The following is a 23272-nucleotide window of genomic DNA, read 5'->3' as shown; positions in this document are numbered from 1 at the left end:
CTCTCTTCACATTATATGTGCAGCAATGCACACATGGTAGTAGGCTATAAGCACAAATGTTCCACTAGCGGAAAACACCATTATCAAAAGTGACCACAAATGCAGTTATGAATGTAATGTTTTTAACTTTAGTTTTGATACAAACCCTATTAAAACATACAGGCCTATAGGCTAGGCTACTCTGTCATGTACTTCTAGAAGTAGTGGTTGGAGGAGTCAGGCGCAGAGAGCAGGGTAGTTGATATGTGGAATGTTTATTCCCAAAACCACAGTGTCGGTCAACGCCACACACACGGGCGCAATAAGACCCAATCCAAAACAACAAGACAAAACGGTTCGAGAACAAAATGCTTCCACAGAAATCACACACATTAAATAACAGAAAACAAGCCCGCACAAAAGCCCAAAAACAAAACAAGAAACAGGTGCAACTAATCAGACAAAACTAAATGAAACAGAAAAGGGGATCGGTGGCAGTTAGTAGGCCGGGGCTCGGCGGTCCGAACAGGAAGAGGCACCATTTTCAGCGAGATTCGTGACATACATGAGGTGTGCGACTATGACTCGAAACATAGGGGGCATCATTCAAAAGTAATAATTTAGAATTCACAAGTGATAGGCTAATATTGTCACTCATCAGACTATTCTTGATTTAATCTGGTCTTTACATATACTAAATAATACATGTGTGACATTTGTTTGGATTTAGAATGGACCATTATCATGCACCTGTATGGAAACAGGCAGCGGGAAAAAATATGTCATCTATGCACTTAAATAGGGAATGGAGGACACTTTTCCACGTGGTTTATTTTCAATTTAAGCAAAGTTCTTAATATTAAGAAAGTTGAGAAATAAATATAGTAGGCCTAGCTTATAGAAAGCTGATGGGATCCTCCTCTTTTAATTTGCTGTTTTCTCCCACAATTGCATAGCCTATAGAAATGTTGCGTAACATGAGCTGATGGGCTCTCATGAAGTGTTTGATTAGATTTTCGAAATATATTTGCATTGATGTCAGAGTGATTAGAGAGACAATGAGTGCTGAGTACCAGGCAGTTAGCAAGTTTGGTAGGCTACTAATGACCAGCAGCAGCATCAGAGCTTTGAGAAGCCTAATTACCGTGACTAAACAGTCACGTAGAATTTGACTGGCTTCATGACTCGTGTCCGCCGGTGTGGCGGTAATATGGTCACCACAACAGCTCTAGGCATAGGGAAATGTACCTTAAAAAAACTAGGTAGAGATCATATAGTACAAACTTACAGTACCCCCTAAACAGTCGCCTTAGTAGGCTCTCCCAAAGTGCTGGTTGACTTTGACTGTGCTGATGTAGACAACCAGATTAATAAGGAAGAACTGTCTCTGTTCCTCCAGCAGCACCACGTCCATCTGTACCTACACACAACCATATGAAATAATACATAAATTAGTATAATTATTATTCACTTTGGTAGAGAAACAAAAGTCACGGCGGCATCTGCCAATAACTGATAATTGAATCAAGCTAAAAATACACCTTTCCCTCTGCATCCTTGTACTTGATCAGGAAGTGCTGGCCCTGGTAGTCATAGGAGAAAGGCTCCTCATTGGCCAGCACCATGGAGACAGGCGTGCTGACACACCAGAAGGGTATCTGGGACTCATCCAGCAGAGTCAGGCTCATCATGCAGCAGTTCTACACACAGAGAGGAGAGAAGAGAGAAAAACACAGACAAATGCTGCTTTAGCTAAAAATAAGTGTTGATGGTTTATGCCATCTGTTATTTCATTGCTATGTCAACGTTAGGTAGGCCTTATGACAGGTGGTTGCTGTAAACTAAACAAGTGAGTCAGTGTTCCTTTCCTGTACCTTCACAGTCCCCTCCAGAGCATCAGACCTCCAGGGCAGGCTGACCCTGGCAGAGAGAGGGGTCTGCCGAGACTGGTTACTCCTGATGATGGCATTCAGCTGGATGAAACCTTCATTGATTTGACCTGTGATAACCACAAGGTTCACATCAAGACATCAACAGCCTATGGTCAAGTAGCTGTGTAGAGCAACTACAAGGCAGAGGAATGAAGACTTGACTCAGTAACTTGATCGAGGGCACACAGTACTGTAGGAAGTTTCAGTAGACATGATATTAAACAGTGTCACTAAGCTAAAAACAACCCAACTATCATTCTCCTCAGGAGCCCAGGCTTCTCACCTTCTGTTTGAACGCCTGGGGAATTTCTCCACAGTAAGAAGCTACAAAGGGGTAGAGTACGGTGTCTAGATGGAAAATGAATGCCAGCTCTTCCATTCAAATGTAAAATACAACACTTAAGCTCGCCAGACCTCCAATAGACGAGTCAATGAGACGAGATTTGGAAGGGCGGCCACGCGAGACTATGATAACCCTGAGCCCTGTGGACAGTGGTTTATTAACCTTTCCGGCAGAAGAGCTGAGGGAAGTGGCCAGACATGATCTCCGTCACAGTGTTGTGGAGGGTAATGTGTAGCGTGTAACCATGGAGACCGTAGTTTGGGTCCACGTCGTCAAAAAGAGGCCTGGTCTCTGGAATGGTGTAGGGGCTGGGAGAAAAAGTGATAGAGAGAGACAGAGACACAGACGAGAGAGAATTAATGTAAAACAGAGGCCTATAAGACCATTCCCACCTGTCACCAGGAGAGGGAGATAGCACACCATCTGCAAGTCTACAGCTCTGTCACATCAACCCAAAGAACCAACGTAGAAGCAGTGTGCAGTAGGCACAAATCATCTTAGACATTTCTTATTTTATTCGGATCCCCATTAGCTGTTGAAGCAGCAGCTGTTCTTCCTGGGGTCCACACAAAACATGACAAAATACAGACCACTAATAAAAAAAGAACAGCAACAGAAATATAAAACAAAATAACATTTTAAAAAATCATGGGAGTGCGTGTGTCTCTTCACAGTCCGCATTGTTCCTTGTGTTGTTGTTTTATATGTTTTATTTCCAATTTATTTTATTTCTTGCCTCGAGTTACTTTGCTCTATACAGTACCATGCGTTTCCCTGCCTCTGTTCTGGCTTGGGGACTGTGAAGAGACCCCTGATTGAGTGTCTTGTGGAGTATGTATGGGTTTTTGAGCTGTGTGTTAGCTGACTGAACATACAATTCGGTACATTCCTCACGTCAATACTACTTACAAAGCAGTGATGCAGTCAATCTCTCCTCCACTCTGTGCCAGGAGAGACTGTCATGCATGTTATTGACATTGGTCCTAAGTGTACATTTGAGGGCCAGAAGAAGTGACTGATTGTGTGCCATTAGTTTATCATTGTCAACAGCTGAACTCAAATTAGTTTATAGATGTTAAATATTGAAATTAACTATTTTCTTGACTCTCAAGAGTTTGAGGGTAGAGTGCCTAGAGTACACTTGGCAATGGGAACTGCAACAACACAAGCATTATATAGAAACTAACAGACTAATGTACTTTTAACAAATAAGCAGCAAAAATAATATATGAATAATGTATAACTCCGGGTTAAATAGTGGAACAAAGAATCTGACCCTTAGTCATTTTAGGGGACATCGGTCTTCAAAGACACTTTGAAGCAGCCAGCGGGCCATCTGTGGGTAATAAAGCTATGGAAAAAGGTGAATACAGAGAGTTGCGGCTGGCCTGGACCCGGGTGGGGGCGGGGGAAGCCAGGGGCTGCATACCAAACAGACGAGCCCAGGAGACTCCTTTCCAACAGCCTGTGGTAGTGGAAGGTGGCCATCACAAAGGCTATGGACGACTGGCCCTGTGGTGAGAAACGGGGTTTAGACGTCATCATTATTCAATCATTAAGATCATATTATTCCCCTCCTAATCATCATCCTCTTCCTGATCATCATAATTATTATCATCAGGGAATAGAGAAACACCATCATTACTCAATATCTTCCTTTCCCTCCGAATTATCCTCATCATCATTGGGGAATAGACCAATACCATCATTATCACCCTCGTTATCGTTCTCCTCTTCCATCATTATCAGCAACAGATCAACTCATCATCAGCACATACTGTGAATGTTGGCCTACCCTCCAGATGCCGATGACGATGCCTGGCGACAGCAGCACCAACTTGACCAGTCTGTCTCCACCAATCACCTGGCTGCTCTTAGAGATGGTGTCAATATCCAACTGAGCCATCAGAGACTTCCAGCCTGGCCTGAAGGGTGGAGGTGACAGAGGGGACAGAGGGGGAAGGGGAGAGGGCAGTTGAAAGACGAGAGCTCTTTTCACTCAAAGGACCAAAACCTCCCAAATATGATTTGATATTGGATGGCTAGAAACACGGGTGGTAGGAGATGGAGGGAACAAGAAAGAAATGGTGAGGAGGGAAAGAAAGCAAACTCACTTGATGGCGCTGGGACATTTGAGGGGAACTCTCTTGACACCGTGAAGCTGTATGGTAGAGAGTTGGTGGAAGGCGGGCCATGAACCGTTGGTCCAGCACAATGTCACTGACGAGTCACTGTAGTAGGTGTGGCTCTGTTCAAAAGTCCCCTCACAGACTGACCTGTCACACACTGTGATCTCCCAGGCCACATGCTGCTCTCTGAAACAGAGAACAAGAGGAGAACAATTTAATGAAGTGATACTGACATGGTTTTCATACATTTTAGTAGTTTTCAATACGGTATGTTGCCAAAACAAAGTTTATTGGTCACGTGCACATGGTGCAGTGAAATGCTTACTTGCTAACCCTCCTCCTCAACGATGCAGTACAATATCAATCAAGAATCAAATACCAAATAGAGAAGTCCAAATATAACAAGTAATAAAAAGAAGGAAAAAATAAAAAGTTATGAGAAGTACAGCATGTACATAATAGAATATACAAAGCATGATTCAGTGTCAAGTCACTAGATCTCGAGTCCGAGTCCTTAGCATTCCAGTCCAAGTCCGAGTCCTTTATGCTCGAATCATCAGTTCTTTGTTACTAGTCAAAGATGCATTTTGTAACGTAGAAAGTTGGATAAATGACTGTTTTGAACAGCTAATACAGTAGCCATCTGACATTTGCCGTTGTAGCTATAATGTTGAATAATGCAAGGGAGAGAGACTTTCTGACAACAAAGTCACTACTGGTTGAGTCTGGGTCCAAGCCATCACTGGTCGAGTCCGAGTCGAATCACGAATCCGAGTCAAGTCCGAATCTTGGACTCGAGTACTACAACAATGATATGATTTCTAAAATGTGTCAAATTATGATGACTGTTTCTGTATATGTTGTTCTGACTATGTCAGTATTACTTAATGGAAAACATATCTATCTTTCTGTAAACTGTTTATGACTGAGCCCATACAATGTAAGCCAAATAAATTCCCATTCTACCCTCATTGTTCAATAAAGCATTTGAAGGAAGAAACCAACCAATGTGTTTTTGGCTATTGAAATCACAGCACTGACAATGACCCACTAAAACTGAAATGACTTGCAGATAGCTGAAATTAAATCGCATGTATTAGGATACATTTCTGACCCAGTTCTTTCTACAAACACAGCCCAGGGATACCCCCACATGATGATGTATACGGTGTCTGCTGGCAGCAGCCCCATCATCCAACATAAATTAAATAACAGAATAAAACGAAGAACCCCAACAGCCAGGAAGCCCTGGGAGAATTCCATTGACTCTGTGTTGTTTTGTTCATCTGACTGTTGTCATATGAAATTATCATTACCTGGGTAAATCGCAACCTCCTGCATTGCAAGAACCCACAGGTCTCCAGAGGTAGTAGTCTGGGCAGGTGGAGATGTAGGGAGGGGTGGGGGTCAAGTCATTTATTTAAGCAGAAACACAATTATTTCTCCATATGCTGCAGCCACTGCCATGGAACTCTGAAGTTGAGTGCCAGCGTTGCTTCTAATCAGAGGTTAAAAAAATAAATAAATAAGAGCTGAAAACAGCAGAGGAAATGCTAAGTGAGCTTTCACCCATGTGTGTTCTTATCAGTATTCCCCATAGCACGGATCTCATTTCAGACAGAAACTCCCTCCCTGTGCTTTAATAACTTGGTCATTAACAGAGAGGAGAAAAACAAATGGAAGCGGATTGATCTCAGATTGTTATGAAAACGTTTCTGTAGTTAGAAACATATAAGATTAGCATTCCCACAACATTTTGTTGAAATAAAATTTGATCTGAGAAATTAAGCTCATTGATTGCACCCAAATTGAAACAGCACCATCTAGTGGTCAAAATCTGGTAATATCAGGATGAAGGATGTGATAACTTCAATGACAAATCTCTCTGAATAAGGAATAAATAAACTGAGAATACTTTACATAGGATGAAGAAACAATACCCAGAACCGCAACTCCATACTCCACGTCAGTCATAGAGAACTGATACTATATAGTCACTGTTGGGGTGGGATTGGTGTGGGGCGGGGCGTGGCGTGGGTCCTTGGGTGGCTTTTGACCATGTCTTTGGATTCCTCATGTCTTACTCATTGTTAGAAAAAATGTTTGGTCCAAATCTGATTATTTAATTGATTATGGCCAATCTGGATGCAATCATTTATCGTCATTTCTCAGATCAAATAATATTTCAACTAAATAATGTTGCAGGAACAATTTCAGAACAATCTGAGATGGTGGGAGTCGAAATCCTCTTTCTTGTGCTTTTCGAGGTGGAACGACCAAGGCGTTTTATATTTCGGAGGCTCGTATCATCTCCATTAGGGGTGTGCCGACATGGCCATAGACGTATTCGTAATTGGATCTGTAAATTGACAGTTGATAGTCAGATTGGATATGCCTAAATAGATGTTGTCAAAATACCTAAATAGACGTTGTCAAAATCCCCCCCTGCATGTTTATAGACCAAACAACTGCAGATTAGGAGCAGCACGCGGAGGGATGTCTGTGTCCTAAACTTGCAGTGGGCAGACAAGCTTGCTGTCACTTAGTCAGCCTGTGCAGTTCACATTTTTACCCTACCCGCTTGTTAGATATTATGCACATTGATAGCTTGGTAGGCTAGCAAACGTCCTTCGCCATTTGATTTATCATAGCATCAGGCTAATACAAGGCAGCAGCAATCTAAATGATCAGACCGAAACAAGTGAGAAGTGAACGGATTCAGGTGAAGTTATGAAGAGAAGTGAGTGAACTGAGAAATACACCTTCGCTCTACCCAATCAAAGCAGCAGGATCAATGTACAGCCCGCCCTTCTCTTTACAAACAACTCAACTGCTTAGTTTGCCTATTTAGTCCACATAGCACCTCGCACTTGATTGAAAGACGCACGCTGGCACCCGAAATACCTTTACTCGTTGTCTGACTATTCAGCACAACCCTAATCCCCATGCTTTAACCTGAACCCCGAATAACAGGGAAGCGCTTCAAAATACACCGTTTTTAACTTGGCAGAGAGAATATGAGATTACCTTGACAGCGCTGAATGAAGCCTGGAAATCCCACGGTGTTATAGCTATGTAAATACTTGGGATGCACGATATAAAAATCTGTGAACATATCGGAATCGGCCGATATTAGCTAAAAATGTCAACATCAGTATCGGCCCGATGTCTATTTTAAAGCCGATGCGCAAAACCGATGTCAAAGCTGACGTGCATACCTATATAAACATAGGTACATTAAGTAATAACGGCATGTAAAATTTTGCGCTACACTTGCAACACAGCATTCCTAACCTAGCCCACAATGTCTGCTGTGTGGATCGAGCAGTCATCAAGTCGAGCAGTTATTTGAAAGAGTTTCAGCGAGACAACTCATTGCCCTTGACAATCAGCCGTTCTCTGTCGTGGGAGATGTTGGCTTTCGCCGACTGGTCGAGCCCCGATACACATGTTGCCCTTCCGGAGTTACACAGTAATAGCGTCACTGCTATTATCTTCACGACATACAATGGAACACCGTTTGGGTCTTTGCGTGTCAAAAAAGACACGTCAAATAACACTATTTGAAGCGTTAAATAAGCTTTTAATTTGACACATCAAATAACACATTTCTATTATAGAATGTTGTGCGTCATGAATTTGCACGTGCAAGCCAAGCTATTTGTTCGACTACAACATCTGGGGTAGCTAGCTTTAGCTTGGTACCTAGCTAGCACCAATACAACCAGCTTGAAAACAATGACCAGTAGAAACTGCAGTCATTTTCATTATTCTTAGCCATGATTTAGGAATCGTTGTAAGTATTAGCTAGGTAGCCATTAGCTAGGTTGTTCACCTATTGAAATTGAACTTCAGTTCATGAAAATAAATAGCTAGCCAGCTACTTAACCCTGTTGCCCAAAACTAATGTTATAAGCAGCCAGCTAGCTTCATCTGGCTAGTGATGCTCGACAAGACCGGGTTAGGTGTTGTGAAGCTAGCCACAATAAGGATTAGGCACAATAGTGGAATTTGCAGTTTGCCTTCAAAATAAAAGTACCTCTGTGAAAGTGATGCAGAAGGTTACATTTGGTGGAATCGTGCTATATTTAGACTAGATAATGCTAAACAAGGTTGGAATGTGAAGCAATGAAAAGGGGTAACAGTCTACTCAATACCCACAATATTTTTTTCCAACATCTTCCTCAGAGTTAACAGACTCAGAGTTAACATCCACGCAGTATTGCTTTTCCTCGGGAATGGTGTTCAATACACATAGGTTGACAATAAATGTGGCTAAAGTCACAGTTGTTTCAGAGTCCCACAATAAGAGCTACGATGCTAATGTTCTCTGTGTGTCAGAGAGTAGACTGATAACCCATGTCATTGATCCACAATCCATAGGTAAGGCTGTACAGTGAAATAAGTATGCCCCCAATGCAATTCTAAAGTATAATACATCCAGTGTGATTTCAACTGATTTTTGGCAAATTAAAAAAAAGTATTCTGTTGATTTTATATAACATTCCAACCTCGTTAGCATGATCTATTCAATTATGGCATAATTCGACCATTTGTATTCATTTGCGTCACTGTCAATAACACACTTTTATTTCGAAGGCTAACCGCAAAGTCCACTATTGTGGCTAATCCTTATTGTGGCTAGCTTCACATAGATGGGTCTGACCACCATTAATCAAATAAGAACTGTCTTATAAATTAGGGTTATTTTAGATGAAGACACCTAGCTATATAATTAGCTAGCTAACTATAGCTACTGAAACAGATTGTCGTTTTGCTATGTTTTGGGGGAAGAACATTCTTTGCATCCATGAGAGCTAGCTAGCTTTTTTTTATGACCAGCACTGTAGGTGCATGAACTTTACCAACATCATAGCATACGTATCTATGAATTGTTGTGACATATGAAATACGAGTGCTAGTGTAATCAACGTGTAATAACTACGTAAAACATTTATGAAAGCGTTAAAATATTATGTGACGTGCAGTCATATTCAGGTCCTGATTGGTCAACAAGCTTATTTAAATAGCAGACCCAAACGGCGTTCCGTAGTATGAGAAACGACTGAACAAATGAACAACGAAACAGCACAGCAAGTAAGTGAAAGAAATAGGCTTTGATTATGTTTTACTGGTAATGTGGGCATACGTAAATACCAACAAAATAACTTTTTGGTCAGTGTGGTGTGTGTAACCTTGATTTAACTAGGCAAGTCAGTTAAGAACAAATTATTATTTACAATGACAGCCTACACAGGCCAAACCCGGACGACTCTGGACCAATTGTGCACCGCCCTATTCACGGCCGGATGTGATACAGTCTGGATTCGAACCAGGGACTGTAGTGACACCTCTTGCACTGAGATGCAGTGCCTTTGACTGCTGCGTCCATGTGTGTTTTAACTATTTAACTGAACTAGAATGCTTAAAAGGCCGCTAAAATGTTTGTTTTTTTGGTAAGGAAAATATTGGATATTGGTATTGGCCAAAAATGTCATATCGGTGCAGGCATAGAAAATAGCAGCCAAATAACTGGTTGATGTGTAATAAGTTCTTAAAGGCCCAGTGCAGTCAAAAATGTGATTTTTCTTTATGTTTTATATATATTTCCACACTATGAGGTTGAATAATCCTGTGAAGTTGTGAAAATTATGATAATGCCCCTTTTTTTGTTAGAGCTATTTAAAAAGACTGCCTGAAATTGCAGCCTGTTTTGGAGGGATGGAGTTTTGGTATGCCTGGTGATACAGTAAATTAGTTAATACCAATAAGACAATTCCAAACCCCTCTGCCAATAACAGCTAGTTTTCAATTTTCCCCTCCTCACTCAAAACACTCCCAGACAGTCCGAGCAACATTTTTGCTCGAGAAATTACTCCTTGCTCAGCCAAAGCATTTTTTTTTTTTTTAAAGCAATCACAGTAAGGTACAGTTAAACTTCCCTTATTAATAGGCGATTATTAGAGACAGGCTTCTATTTTCTTAATCACACAGCTTTTGCTCATTTGCATAGTTAAAACTGCAATATGTAACTTTTTGGGTGACCTGACCAAATTCACATACATCTATTCACATACACATTTCTAGCATTCTCATTGAAAGCAAGTCTCAGAAGTGGTAGATCTGTTCTATGTATTTTTATGCTTCTATGTTTAAGTTTAGTTTTACTTTCAATTTTGTACACCAGCTTCAAACAGCTGAAAATACACCATTTCTGGTTATGGAAAATATATTTCAGTGGGTTTAGATGGTACAATGATTCTACACTATATTTCCTTGTTTTGTCACAAACAGAAATTAGGCAAACTATTAGATTTTTTGCAACCAGGAAATAGCAGAGCGATTTCTGCATAGTGCATCTTTAATTGTTTAATTCCAGCATTCACTTCCAGCATTTTAATACATTTCTTCATTTCCAGCACTAATGTGTTATCATTTACACACTGTAACCACATTTACAACCACAATTACATATCGTAGAAAAACAAATCCAGAAAGATGTGATTGAAATGCAGACAGATAATTTGTTCATTTGACATGGTGGGATCGATTTGTCTCTGTACAATTAATAATGTCATCAAATGAAGGTGGAAAAACCATTATGCGCAACTATTGATATAACAGCCATCATATTGAAGTCAACTTGGAGTCACGCGACAATATGGTGTGTGGTCTTCCCATTACAACTCAGGATATGCAGTATATTAGGCTACAGATTAAATAAGTGATGAACTTCACAGGGAGTGTGGGAGAAAGATGTACATATAGGGAGAAACCTAATACTGTACCACAAGAGAAAGATACATTTGCCATTCTGGTAAAATGCATTGTCTATTATATAGGACAGGAGGCCAGAGTAAGGCCATGAGAGCATAGGACAGCTGGACAAACCAAGGTCAGAGGGACATACAAAGGAGGGGGTCAGCCAAATGACCAACGGATGGACTATAGACATAGGGCATATATTTTTAGGACATGAAGAGAAGAGACACAGTCTATGAGTCCTAATAAGGACAGACATACCAAAGAACACACCAGGCTGAACGTAAGGGGGCCCATAGCATAAGATGGGCATGTATTATTTTTGGGACATGAAGACGTCCTGCCACTATTATAACTTAACTGAAAGCAGATATGGGTGTTATCGAGCTGAACAAGCAGGATGCACAGATTGGGATATAATGGTGGCAGATGGACTGAGGGAAGTAACTTCATTTGCATGTGGGATGGACTCACATGTTGTATGTGTATATATCAAAGCCAGTGCTCTGGAAAAGTGTGTGTTCCGCGGACCATCTAGGCTTCTGATATGTTTTGTATTAAAAGCCTATATTGAATTCACAAGTTCTTGTAAGTGTTACATTTTGTTACGATTATCCACGACAGGAGGTGAAAGTGCAAGGTGATGAGGTTGATGCTCATTTCCAATAAATATTGAGGATCTTATTCTGGTGACATGATGATCGATGCTTGACTACCGTTTGACAAATACAAATATTCTCCCCCTTATCCGGAATAATAATAATCTCAACATGTAGACTGTATCTGCGAGCTGTTGGCTAGAGTGCACGTAAGACTAGAGTAGGCACATTTGCGACAAACCTATCGGTAGAGATGAAAATGCGATGGAAACACATTGAACTTTAGAATTTTATTCAGTCCATGAAAATGAAAAAGTACATTGTGTGTGCACTAGGACATCACATGCTGATTTTTTATCCACAACCTGAAACACACCACTGGTGGGAAAATGCACATATTTTCTATGTGGATTTTAGGATATTCGCATGAAAATCTGTCACCAATTGGATGGAACCCTAGCTTGTGTCGCATTTATTTTGTCTTAATATTCCTCTATATCCTTGACAGGATAATTATTTTCCTCTTTCGCTACATCCGCAATAACATCTGCTAAACATGTGTATGTGTCAAAAACATATTTTTTTTACTTTCGCCACTAGAGGTCAATCAGCTGATGTCTGGGGGTTTGTACCACAATCTATGGTCTGTACTCCCGAAGTAGACTCTTTTTGTGCTAGGTGATTTCAGCTGTTAGCAGCCAATGGCTGGAAACTACAAGTGTCATGGAACTTACAAATGTAGATCCTTCAAAACAGGGAAACAGATCCCAATCAAAGGTGTTATCATGTGCTCCACTAAGGCAGTTATTTATCTTATAAAAATGATGTGGGCGAGCGCAAATTAAAAGTACGAATCTTGGAGCACCATTAGGTGCAAAACTCGATTTACCCAGTTGCGGCCCACTTTTTAGAAGCGAACCACTCGATTTCGTCCCTGCGTTATATCGGTATTGAACATGTCACCCTCCCCGGGAGCAGGGGTGACCACGACAATTATTTGCTAAACGAGAGGCTGTCTGGATCTTTAATTTTCAGACCCTTGCTCCCTTCGGTCTCAACGTAGACTTTGATCTGAAGCCATTCATTTAAAAATATATATATTTTACCTTTATTTAACTAGGCAAGTCAGTTCTCACTCTTATGTTCTACAAACTAATAGTTTGTAGGTCTATGTAGCCAAATTGTATCTATGATCGTATGCTATCCATTCATGTTTTTTGTATGTTATTCTTATATCTGAGAATTAACCAATGATATCAGGCCACACCTGGCCATGATTACAGACACGTTTCCTTTGACACTATATAAACTAGTGACCCGCAGTGTTTGTCATTAAACCCTGACGAAGATGTTGGATATTAGGTTAGTGTGCGGCTCTCCTTTTCTTTTTCAAGCAGCCAATGGTTAGCAGCTTCCTACTCGCGATAAAAATGGATGACTGCCTTCATTTTTTGGAGTCATTACTGAATTATTTAATGTAACAAATAAAAACATTAAACCTTGTAAACAATTCATGGTAATTCAATGGTAACGTCGTAAACAATTAATTTAGACCCAGGCGTGTATTTTCTACAGCGTGCTGTTGGCCAGCTATTAAAAGGGACAGGTGGCTATTTGAGACTGCGATTAAAACAAGTTTCACAGTACTTCAATCGTTAGCCAGAAATGATTTGATATTGAGATAAAAAAAACGGCTGCATTGGACCTTCAACAAAGGTATTGCATAGTCCAAACATGACATTATTATCATTCTGGCTCGGGAGTTTCAAATAGTATGTTCTGACAATACTGGTATTGGAGTCTGTTTGTTTCTGTACCTACAGTGTAGCCCCAGCTACTGAGCCAGTTCAGTTACTAACCTGAGGACTTTCTCTGTGTGGCTGGGAAGACCTGTGAAGGGATTGATGGTTCTCAGCTCCTTCAACCACTTGGTGTGGTTATAGCCAGCTACGGTCCTAAAGTACAGCCTTCTCCAGTAGCCCCCTGGTCTCTCCTGAACTTTCATCACACTCAACTTCTCCACAACCTAAATGGAGGAGCAGACACATGATAATACATTTGGTTCATAATGCTATATTAGTACATACAAGCATACAGTATTCACTTACATACTAAATCATGAACTATTCACATACTCAATACATTGAGGGGGAAAAAAACTGCTGTATTATGTATATACACTGTGTGTACAAAACATTAGGAACACCTGCTCTTTCCATGACAGACTGATCAGGTGAATCAAAACCAATTTTATTGGTCACATACTAGGGTTGCACATTTTGGGGAATATTCTGAGGTGGAAACTTTCCGTGGGAATTAACAGGAATATACGCAAATTAATATTAATACCATTTAAATGTAGATGTTTTTTTGCATTGGATATATTTACCATATCATATGGAGACAGAAACATAAACATTTTACCTTATCTTAATAAGTAGACGTCATTGCAAATGATTAAATCCTTCCAAATGGAAAATAAATAAATACATGTAGTTACTAATTGAACTTTAATTGAATGGAAGGATTTCACTGAACAACAAAATAAAAGGGAATATTGAATGATCCCCAATGATCCATCGCATCTCCCAAAAACATTTTCAAGATAAAATTATAATCTATAAACTAAGCTTTGGTTGTCTTCTATGTCTTCTCCCTGAACTTCCTCAATGTCCACCTCTTGAACATCAGACTCTGAGGCCTCATCTTCACTGTCACTTTCCAATCTTGTTGAGGATGGCTCATTGTCCGGCTAAAAAAAAAACTCAAATTTGCCCGGACGGCCACCAATTTTCAACCCTTGTATTGGTCAGCTTGTTGCATGCTTTGGTGTGTGTTCCCAAACAAGGACCAGTTGCACTCTGAGGCAGCTGATGTTGGTGGGATTTGGAGGATGATGATCGATGCAACAGAGGAATAAGTCTTAGATCCACAAAGTCCCTTCCACCAGGTGTTATGATATGTTGGCACGACTGCCATATTGCATCTCAATCCCAAAGCCCTTGCTTGGAAGTGTACTTCGCCAGACTGCCAAGAACCTTGCCCTCATCCAGGCCAAGGTGGCGAGACACGGTAGTGATGACACCATAGGCCTTGATCTCCGCACCTGACAGGATGCTCTTGCCAGCATACGTGGGGTCCAACATGTACGCTGCGGCGTATATGGGCTTCAGGCAAAAGTCTTCACACTTTTTGATACATTTCAGAACTGCAGTTTCCTCTGCTTGGAGCAACGGTGAAGTGGTCAGGGCAGGACCGATTTCTTCTCTTACATTTGCACACTCAAAATTAATGTGGAAAACCACACTACAGACTGATCCAACTTTGATGTAATGTCCTTAAAACAAGTCAAAATGAGGCTCAGTAGTGTGTGTGGCCTCCACGTGCCTGTATGACCTCCCTGCAACGCCTGGGCATGCTCCTGATGAGGTGGCAGATGGTCTTCTGAGCGTCTGCCAAATGACTTAAATGTAAATGTAAATGGATCTCCTCCCAGACCTGGACTAAAGCATCCGAAATGCCACCCCACACCATGACTGACCCACCGCCAAACCGGTCATGCTGGAGGATGTTACAGGCAGCAGAACGTTCTCCACGACGTCTCCAGACTCCAGTCACATGTGCTCAGTGTGAACCTGCTTTCATCTGTGAAGAGCACAGGGCACCAGTGGCGAATTTGCCAATCTTGGTGTTCTCTGGCAAATGCCAAACGTCCTGCATGGTGTTGTGCTGTAAGCACAACCCTCACCTGTGAACGTCGGGCCCTCATATCATCCTCATGGAGTCTGTTTCTGACCGTTTGAGCAGACACATGCACATTTGTGGCCTGCTGGAGGTCATTATGTAGGGCTCTGGCAGTGCTCCTCCTGCTCCTCCTTGCACAAAGGCGGAGGTAGCGGTCCTGCTGCTGGGTTGTTGCCCTCCTACGGCCTCCTCCACGTCTCCTGATGTACTGGCCTGTCTCCTGGTAGCGCCTCCATGCTCTGGACACTACGCTGACAGACACAGCAAACTTTCTTGCCACAGCTCGCATTGATGTGCCATCCTGGATGAGCTGCACTTCCTGAGCCACTTGTGTGGGTTGTAGACTCCGTCTCATGCTACCACTAGAGTGAAAGCACCGCCAGCATTCAAAAGTGACCAAAACATCAGCCAGAAAGCATAGGAACTGAGAAGTGGTCTGTGGTCACCACCTGCAGAATCACTCCTTTATTGGGGGTGTCTTGCGAATTGCCAAAAATTTTCACCTGTTGTCTTCCCATTTGCACAACAGCATGTGAAAATTATTGTCAATCAGTGTTGCTTCCTAAGTGGACAGTTTGATTTCACAGAAGTGTGATTGACTTGGAGTTACATTGTGTTGTTTAAGTCTTCCCTTTATTTTTGTTGAGCAGTGTACATATGAGATGAGTAATGCGAGATATGTAAACATTCTTAAAGTGACTAGTGTTCCATTTATTAAAGTGGCCAATGATATCAAGTGTGTAGGTAGGCAGCCGCCTCCCTGTGCTAGTGATGGCTGTTTAACAGTGTGATGGCCTTGAGATATAAGCTGTTTTCAATCAACCGGTCCCAGCTTTGATGCACCTGTACTGACCTCGGCTTCTGGATGGAAGTGGGGTGAATAGGCAGTGGCTCGGGTGGATATTGTCCTTGATGATCTTTTTTGGCTTCCTGTGATCGGGTGTTGTAGGTGTCCAGTGGAGGGCAGGTAGTTTCCCAGGTGAAAGCAGGTAGAATCCAGGTGAAAGCTATGATCCCTTATTGATATCACTTGTTAAATCCACTTCAAATCAGTGTAGATGAAGGGGAGGAGACAGGTTAAAGAAATATTTTTAAGCCTTGAGACAATTGAGACATGGATTGTGTATGTGTGCCATTCAGAGGGTGAATGGGCAAGGCAAAATATTTGAACAAGGGATGGTGGTAGGTGATAGGTGCATCGGATTGAGTGTGTCAAGAACTGGCGCACCAGATTGTGTGTCAAGAAGCGCAATGCTGCTGGGTTTCACGCTCAACAGTTTCCTGTGTGTTTCAAGAATGGTCCACCACCAAAAGGACATCCAGCCAACTTGACACTACTGTGGGAAGCATTGGAGTCAACATGGGCCAGCACCCCTGTAGAATGCTTTCGACACCTTGTAGAGACCATACCCCTAAAAATTGGGCTGTTCTGAGGGCAAAAGGGTGTGCAACTCAACGGTAGGAAGGTGTTCCTAATGTATTGTACACTCAGTGTAGATTGGGTATGTAAATTTTTCATGTTGTAAAGTAAATAAGTAGTGTGTAATATGTATGCTGTGCATGTTTGTATCTGCTTCTTGTATTTGAATTCACACTGCTTTGCAAGCTTGCCCTCTACTTTGTCCCTAGTGGGATAATTAAAAGTGTTATTCAATTGAAATTATACTGAACCTCGTCCATGTGCTTGGCCTTCAATTTCTTACTCTCCCCATATTTTGCAGAATAGATTTTACGCCACATTGCACTGCAAGAAAATTAGACAACATATTCAACTATTATGTGATTGAATAGGGTCGATAGATAGTGAAGAACAGTCTTACTGCCTCCGGATATAAAGTATCCTTACTTGTTTTTGGCCAGCTTATATAATAGCTTGTTGACGTAGCCAATGCAGTAGAGAGAAGATGCATCCAGGTTCCACAGGATCTTCATTAGGATCTCAGGTGGCAGTCTAATAGAACACAAATTACAATAAGGCTGGGTCAAAAAAAGGCATGAACTGGACACTTGCTAGCTGTCTCCTTGCCTAAATAAATATACTTTTATACCAATACTTGATATAGTCTAAAACAGCAATGCAAAATTGTCAAAGTTTTCCATACAACCCAGAATATTTAATAACATTACATTTGAACTTACTCTACTGGTTTGTCCTTCAGCCGCTTGAAATTTGAGACAAAATATCCACAGGAAAGTCTTGCTCACCCAACATTTAGAGTGCCGGTACTGCCGTTTTAAATGTATATAACCAGGCACATGCTCAAAACCATGTAAACACATGCAGACTTTGGTTACATGCATGCGCTGCCTGTACTTCTGTCTTGCGCATGCGCCTTTGGTCAGGAGCAAACAAATATTGATTATCACACAGAGAGATGCGTATTCATGTCGGGTTAATAACACTTTCCTGTGCATATTTTGTAAAAAAATTCGACCAAAACCACAGACAATAGGCAAAGTAGGTTCAAATGAAGTTTATTCAACATTCTGACTTGTAAAGGGACTGCTTGGAATTTTTTTAGGGAAATGAGTCAGTAGTAATTTGAATGCATCACCACGTTTCGTACCTAGCGGTCTCCAAGTCCACACAGCCAAACACGTTGTACTCAGGATACTTACAGCTAACACATTAATACAAACACAGACTGGATAGATTTGTCAACTGTTTATGAACACCATTTTGAATAATTAAATAAAATACTGTATAAAATACATTTATTCTAATTTCAATTCTAACCGTGGGACTTGGAGACAGTAGCAACTCTGCCCTTTCTCTCTGCAGATTACAGAACAGGACATGGATCATAGGAAACAGGTGGAGGTGCATTCTTGTCATACCTGCAACCAATCAGAGCATGCAAACAATTAATTCAAATGGACTAAAGCTCACACTTCCAAAGCACATGATGATTACTGTAATGCACAAGGCACCTACACTCTGTTACACATTAATTAAGTGTCAAAGTAGTTTGCTAGCTACTGTAACAAATGATGGAGAAGATGGCGGGAAGAGGATGTGGAACTTAAATCGGATAGCGGTGGAAATGAGGAAGAAAGGACTTTTGTACAAAATAATGGTAAAAGAAGCTAAATTGAAGGGGGAAAGGAAACTAGTGTTGATAATAACCCATCATATATCTGGTACGACTACATTTTCTGGGAATATTGGTGCCAAAACGTGGTGAATCCGTTGAAAATATGAAAGCTCTGGGTAAAGTAAAGTTGGTGAAGATCACAAAAATTGTTTTGATTTTTTTTGTTGGGTCTCAGGCAAGTTTGTGATTATGATGTGTCATGTTTTGAGCTACAGAAAAGAGCACCTGTCAAGGGAGTAATTTCTGGAGTCTTGAAAGAAAATTGACAGTAATGTACTGAAGAATATTCTTGGAAGTGGTCAATGAACATAGGATGAATTGTTTGGTTAATGGCAGTCCCACCTGACCCCAGTGAACTATGTCCTATCCAGTCAGAGCTTTTCTATCCAGGTCTTTGCAATGTCATCATTTTAAAATGTTTGGACATGTAGAAAGTGTCCCCAGTAAGAAGAAAGCCCGAGATGTGAGAAAGATCACTTTGAAGGGGTTTCCGAATGTGTAGCAGAAGATAACAGTCAAGGAGCAAGGTGTTGTAACTGTAGTGGAGAACATGTGGCGACATTCTTGGAATAACTGAATTGGGTGAAAGAGACTGAGGTTGCCAAACTCAGGGCAGTTGAGTCTCCTATGCAGAGGCGGTCAAAAGGGTAGAAAGAATGAGTATCTCTGAAGTTCTGGTGGTAGTGAATAACGAGCAAGACCCAAAAATAATTAATGTGAAGAAAGTGGACTGTCTCTCTTTTATAGTGATGAATCAATTGCAGCTGAAATATTTCTGGATTAAAAGGTTTCACATCTGAGGAAAGGATGGTCATGGCTCACATCAACACCATTATCCCAGAAACCCTAGACCCACTCCAATTTGCTTACCGCCCAAACAGATCCACAGATGATGCCATCTTTATTGCACTCCACACTGCCCTTTCCCACCTGGACAAAAGGATCACCTACGTGACAATGCTATTCATTGACTACAGCTCAGCGTTCAAAAACATAGTACCCTCAAAGCTTATTACTAAGCTAAGGATCCTGGGACTAAACACCTCCCTCTGCAACTGGATCCTGGATTTCCTGACGGGGCGCCCCCAGGTGGTGAGGGTAGATAGCAACAAATCTGCCACGCTGATCCTCAACACTGGAGCCCCTCAGGGGTGTGTGTTCATGCCCCTTCTGTACTCCCTGTTCACCCACGACTGCGTGACCAGGTAAGACTCCAACATCATCATTATGTTTGCAGACGACACAACAGTGGTAGGCTTGAACACCGACAACAACGAGACAGCCTATAAGGAGGAGGTCAGAGACCTGGCTGGGTGGTGCCAGAATAACAACCTATCCCTCAACGTAACCAAGACTAAGGAGATGATTGTGGACTACAGGAAAAGGAGGACTGAGCACGCCCCCATTCTCATCGACGGGGCTGTAGTGGAGCAGGTTGAGAGCTTCAAGTTCCTTTGTGTCCACATCACCAACAAACTAGAGTGGTCCAAACACACCAAGACAATCGCAGAGAGGACACGACAAAGCCTATTCCCCCTCAGGAAACTAAAAAGATTTGTCATGGGTCCTGAGATCCTCAAAAGGTTCTACAGCTGCAACATCAAGAGCATTCTGACTGGTTGCATCACTGCCTGGTACGGCAACTGCTCAGCCTCCGACCGCAAGGGACTACAGAGGGAAGTGCGTACGGCCCACTACATCACCGGGGCTAAGCTGCCTGCCATCCAGGACCTCTATACCAGGCGGTGTCAGAGGAAGGACATAAAAATTGTCAAAGACCCCCACGCATTCCAGTCATAAACTGTTCTCTCTATTACTGGAGCACCAAGTCTAGGATCAAAAGGCTTCAACAGGTTTTAAGCCATACGACTCCTGAACAGGTAATTAAATGGCTACCTGGACAATTTGCATTGTGTGCCTCCTCCCCAACCCCTCTTTACACTGCTACTACTCTCTGTTTACCATATATGCACAGTCACTTTAATTAAACATTCATGTACATACTACCTCAATTAGCCCGACTAACCGGTGCCCCCACACATTGTCTACCCAAACTATCTGCATTGTGTCCCACCACCCACCAACCCCTCTTTTATGCTACTGCTTCTCTCTGCTTATCATATATGCATAGTCACTTTAACCATACCTACCGTTGAAGTCAGAAGTTTACATACACCTTAGCCAAATACATTTAAACTAAGTTTTTCACAATTCCTGACATTTAATCAAGAGTAAAAATTCCCTGCCTTAGGTCAGCTAGGATCACCACTTTATTTGAAGAGTGTGAAATGTCAGAATAATAATAGAGAATGATTTCTTTCAGCTATGATTCCTTTCATCACATTCCCAGTGGGTCAGAAGATTACCTACACTCAATTAGTATTTGGTAGCATTGCCTTTAAATTGTTTACATTTGGTCAAACGTTTTGGGTTGCCTTCCACAAGCTTCCAGAAATAAGTTGGGTGAATTTTGGTCCATTCCTCCTGACAGAGCTGGTTAATGGAGTCAGGTTTGTAGGCCTCCTTGCACGCACATGCTTTTTCAGTTCTGCCCACAAATTTTCTATAGGACTGAGGTCAGGGCTTTGTGATGGCCACTCCAATACCTTGACTTTGTTGTCCTTAAGCCATTTTGCCACAACTTTGGAAGTATGCTTGGGGTCATTGTCCATTTGGAAGACCCATTTGTTACCAAGCTTTAACTTCTTGACTGATGTCTTGAGATGTTGCTTCAATATATCCACGTAATTTTCCTTCCTCATGATGCGCCATCTATTTTGTGAAGTGCACCAGTCCCTCCTGCAGCAAAGCACCCACACAACATGATGCTGCCAGCCCCGTGCTTCATGGTTGGGATGGTGTTCTTCTGATTGCAAGCCTCCGCCTTTTTCCTCCAAACATAACGATGGTCATTACGGCCAAACAGTTCTATTTTTGTTTCATCAGACCAGAGGACATTTCCTTTCAGGTTATGTCAATATAGGACTTGTTTTACTGTGTATATAGATACCCGTTTCCTCCAGCATCTTCACAAGGTCCTTTGCTGTTGTTCTGGGATTGATTTGCACTTCTTCATCTCTAGGACACAGAACGCGTCTCCTTCCTGATGGGGTTCATACTTGTGTACTATTGTTTGTGCAGATGAACGTAGTACCTTCAGGCGTTTGGAAATTGCTCCCATGCATGAACCAGACTTCTGGAGGTCAATTTTCTTCTGAGGTCTTGGCTGAGTTATTTTGATTTTCACATGATGTCAAGCAAAGAGGCATTGAATCTGAAGGTAGGCCTTGAAATACATCCACAGGTACACCTCCAATTGACTCAAATGATGCCAATTAGCCTATCAGAAGCTTCTAAAGCCATGACATCATTTTCTGAAATGTTCCAAGCTTTTAAAGGGACAGTCAACTTAGTGCATGTAAACTTCTGACACACTGGAATTGTGATAGATTATTTAATTTATATAATTCACTGTGTCAATTGTTGAAAAAATTACTTAGGACATGTACTTTATGCATGACACAACCACCTTGCCAAAACTAGTTTGTTCACAAGACATTTGTAGAGTGGTTGAAAAACGAGTTTTAATGAATCCAACCTAAGTGTATGTAAACTTCCGACTTCAACTGTACATGTACATACTACCTCAATTAGCCTGACTAACCAGTGACTGTATACAGCCTCGTTATTGTTATAGCCTCGCTACTGTTATAGCCTTGCTACTGTTATTATTCACTGTCTTTTTACTGTTGTTTTTATTTCCTTACTTATCTATTGTTCACCTGATACCCATTTTTTACTTAAAAATTGCACTGTTGGTTAGGGCCTGTAAGTAAGCCTTTTACTGTTAGGGAAAGACTACCAGTACCTGTGTACAGTGAAGGCTGTTGAGGGGATGTTGGCTCATAATGGCTGGAACAGAGCAAATGGAATGGCATCAAACACATGGAAACCATGTGTTTGGTGTATTTGATACCATTCCACCTATTCCGCTCCCGCCATTACCCAGAGTCCGTCCTCCCCAGTTAAGGTGCCACCAAACTCCTTTGTCAGCAACCCACTTACTGCTCTATGTGGTTCTGGGTGCATCCAGCTGGCCTTGCACTGGCAGCATGTCTAGTAGACCTTGGTAGCAGAGAAGTGAGTCTTTTTGTTGGTACCCTGCTTGGTACTGGAGAGCTGGGTACAGTGGCCTTTTTCTGTGTCAGTGGCACACGTTTTGCATTGTTGGTAGCCAAGCATCTAGAAAGACACAGATGTAAGACATTTAGCTAGTTAACCAGCTAACTAACTAGCAAACTAGACAACTGGTATCTAGCTAGCTTTACATTAGTTATATGCATAATGCACCACAAGTAAGTTCGCTCGAAAGCAAACTGACAAAAAAAGTCAACAAAGGTGTTTCTCTGTAACTAGCTAACTTTAGCTAGCTACGTAAGCGAACTGTAATTAACTACAGTACTACGTTAGTAAGTTAGCTAGCTAAGGTAGTCTGAACAGCGTTTGTTGACACTCGGTCCACGCTATACCCACCTTTGAGGGCTCGTGCCCGGGGATTTTGTGGTCATGATTTTCTTATTTTAGGACGTCTGCACTTCTTTTCGCCTGTAGGTCCTCTACCCTCGGTTGGCGGTGCCTTCATCCAAGCCCTCTCTGGAACTGCGGAAAAGTTGTCGAGCTTCGTCCAGTA

At 41.7% G+C, this 23272-nt stretch overlaps 1 protein-coding gene across 2 annotated transcripts; it reads right to left on the bottom strand.

Moving 5' to 3' along the window:
- Positions 1–5: 5 nt before the first annotated feature.
- fbxo15 (F-box protein 15) lies at positions 6–23272 on the bottom strand. 2 transcript variants are annotated; one of them, XM_064949242.1, is made up of 12 exons: positions 23116–23272; positions 22648–22824; positions 17334–17438; positions 17159–17231; positions 13603–13769; positions 4368–4568; positions 4049–4178; positions 3683–3765; positions 2416–2561; positions 2194–2234; positions 1521–1679; positions 6–1399 (listed from the first exon to the last, which is right to left on the bottom strand). In XM_064949242.1, exons 1-12 carry the CDS (start codon positions 23148–23150, stop codon positions 1289–1291), a joined length of 1428 nt encoding a protein of 475 aa, XP_064805314.1. In that variant the 5' UTR covers positions 23151–23272; the 3' UTR covers positions 6–1288. The 2 variants fall into 2 exon arrangements, with proteins under 2 accessions (XP_064805314.1, XP_064805313.1); XM_064949241.1 differs by lacking the exon at positions 2194–2234 and adding an exon at positions 1854–1978.

The sequence above is a fragment of the Oncorhynchus masou genome, chromosome 30, assembly GCF_036934945.1.
Source record: "Oncorhynchus masou masou isolate Uvic2021 chromosome 30, UVic_Omas_1.1, whole genome shotgun sequence".
NCBI classification, from domain to species: Eukaryota; Metazoa; Chordata; class Actinopteri; order Salmoniformes; family Salmonidae; genus Oncorhynchus; species Oncorhynchus masou.
Note: the sequence above shows the minus strand (reverse complement) of the source record. Positions and strands in the feature narration are given on the sequence as shown.

Bases quoted from the DNA above. Each gene is read 5' to 3' on its own strand.
- fbxo15 (XM_064949241.1), bottom strand. From the start codon at position 23,150: ATGACCACAAAATCCCCGGGCACGAGCCCTCAAAG. The intron at 17,439-22,647 runs GTAAGTGGGTTG...GTGTTCTATTAG, and splicing joins ACCCAGAACCACATAGAGCA to ACTGCCACCTGAGATCCTAA. The intron at 13,770-17,158 runs GTTCAGTATAAT...TCCTCCATTTAG, and splicing joins AGGCCAAGCACATGGACGAG to GTTGTGGAGAAGTTGAGTGT.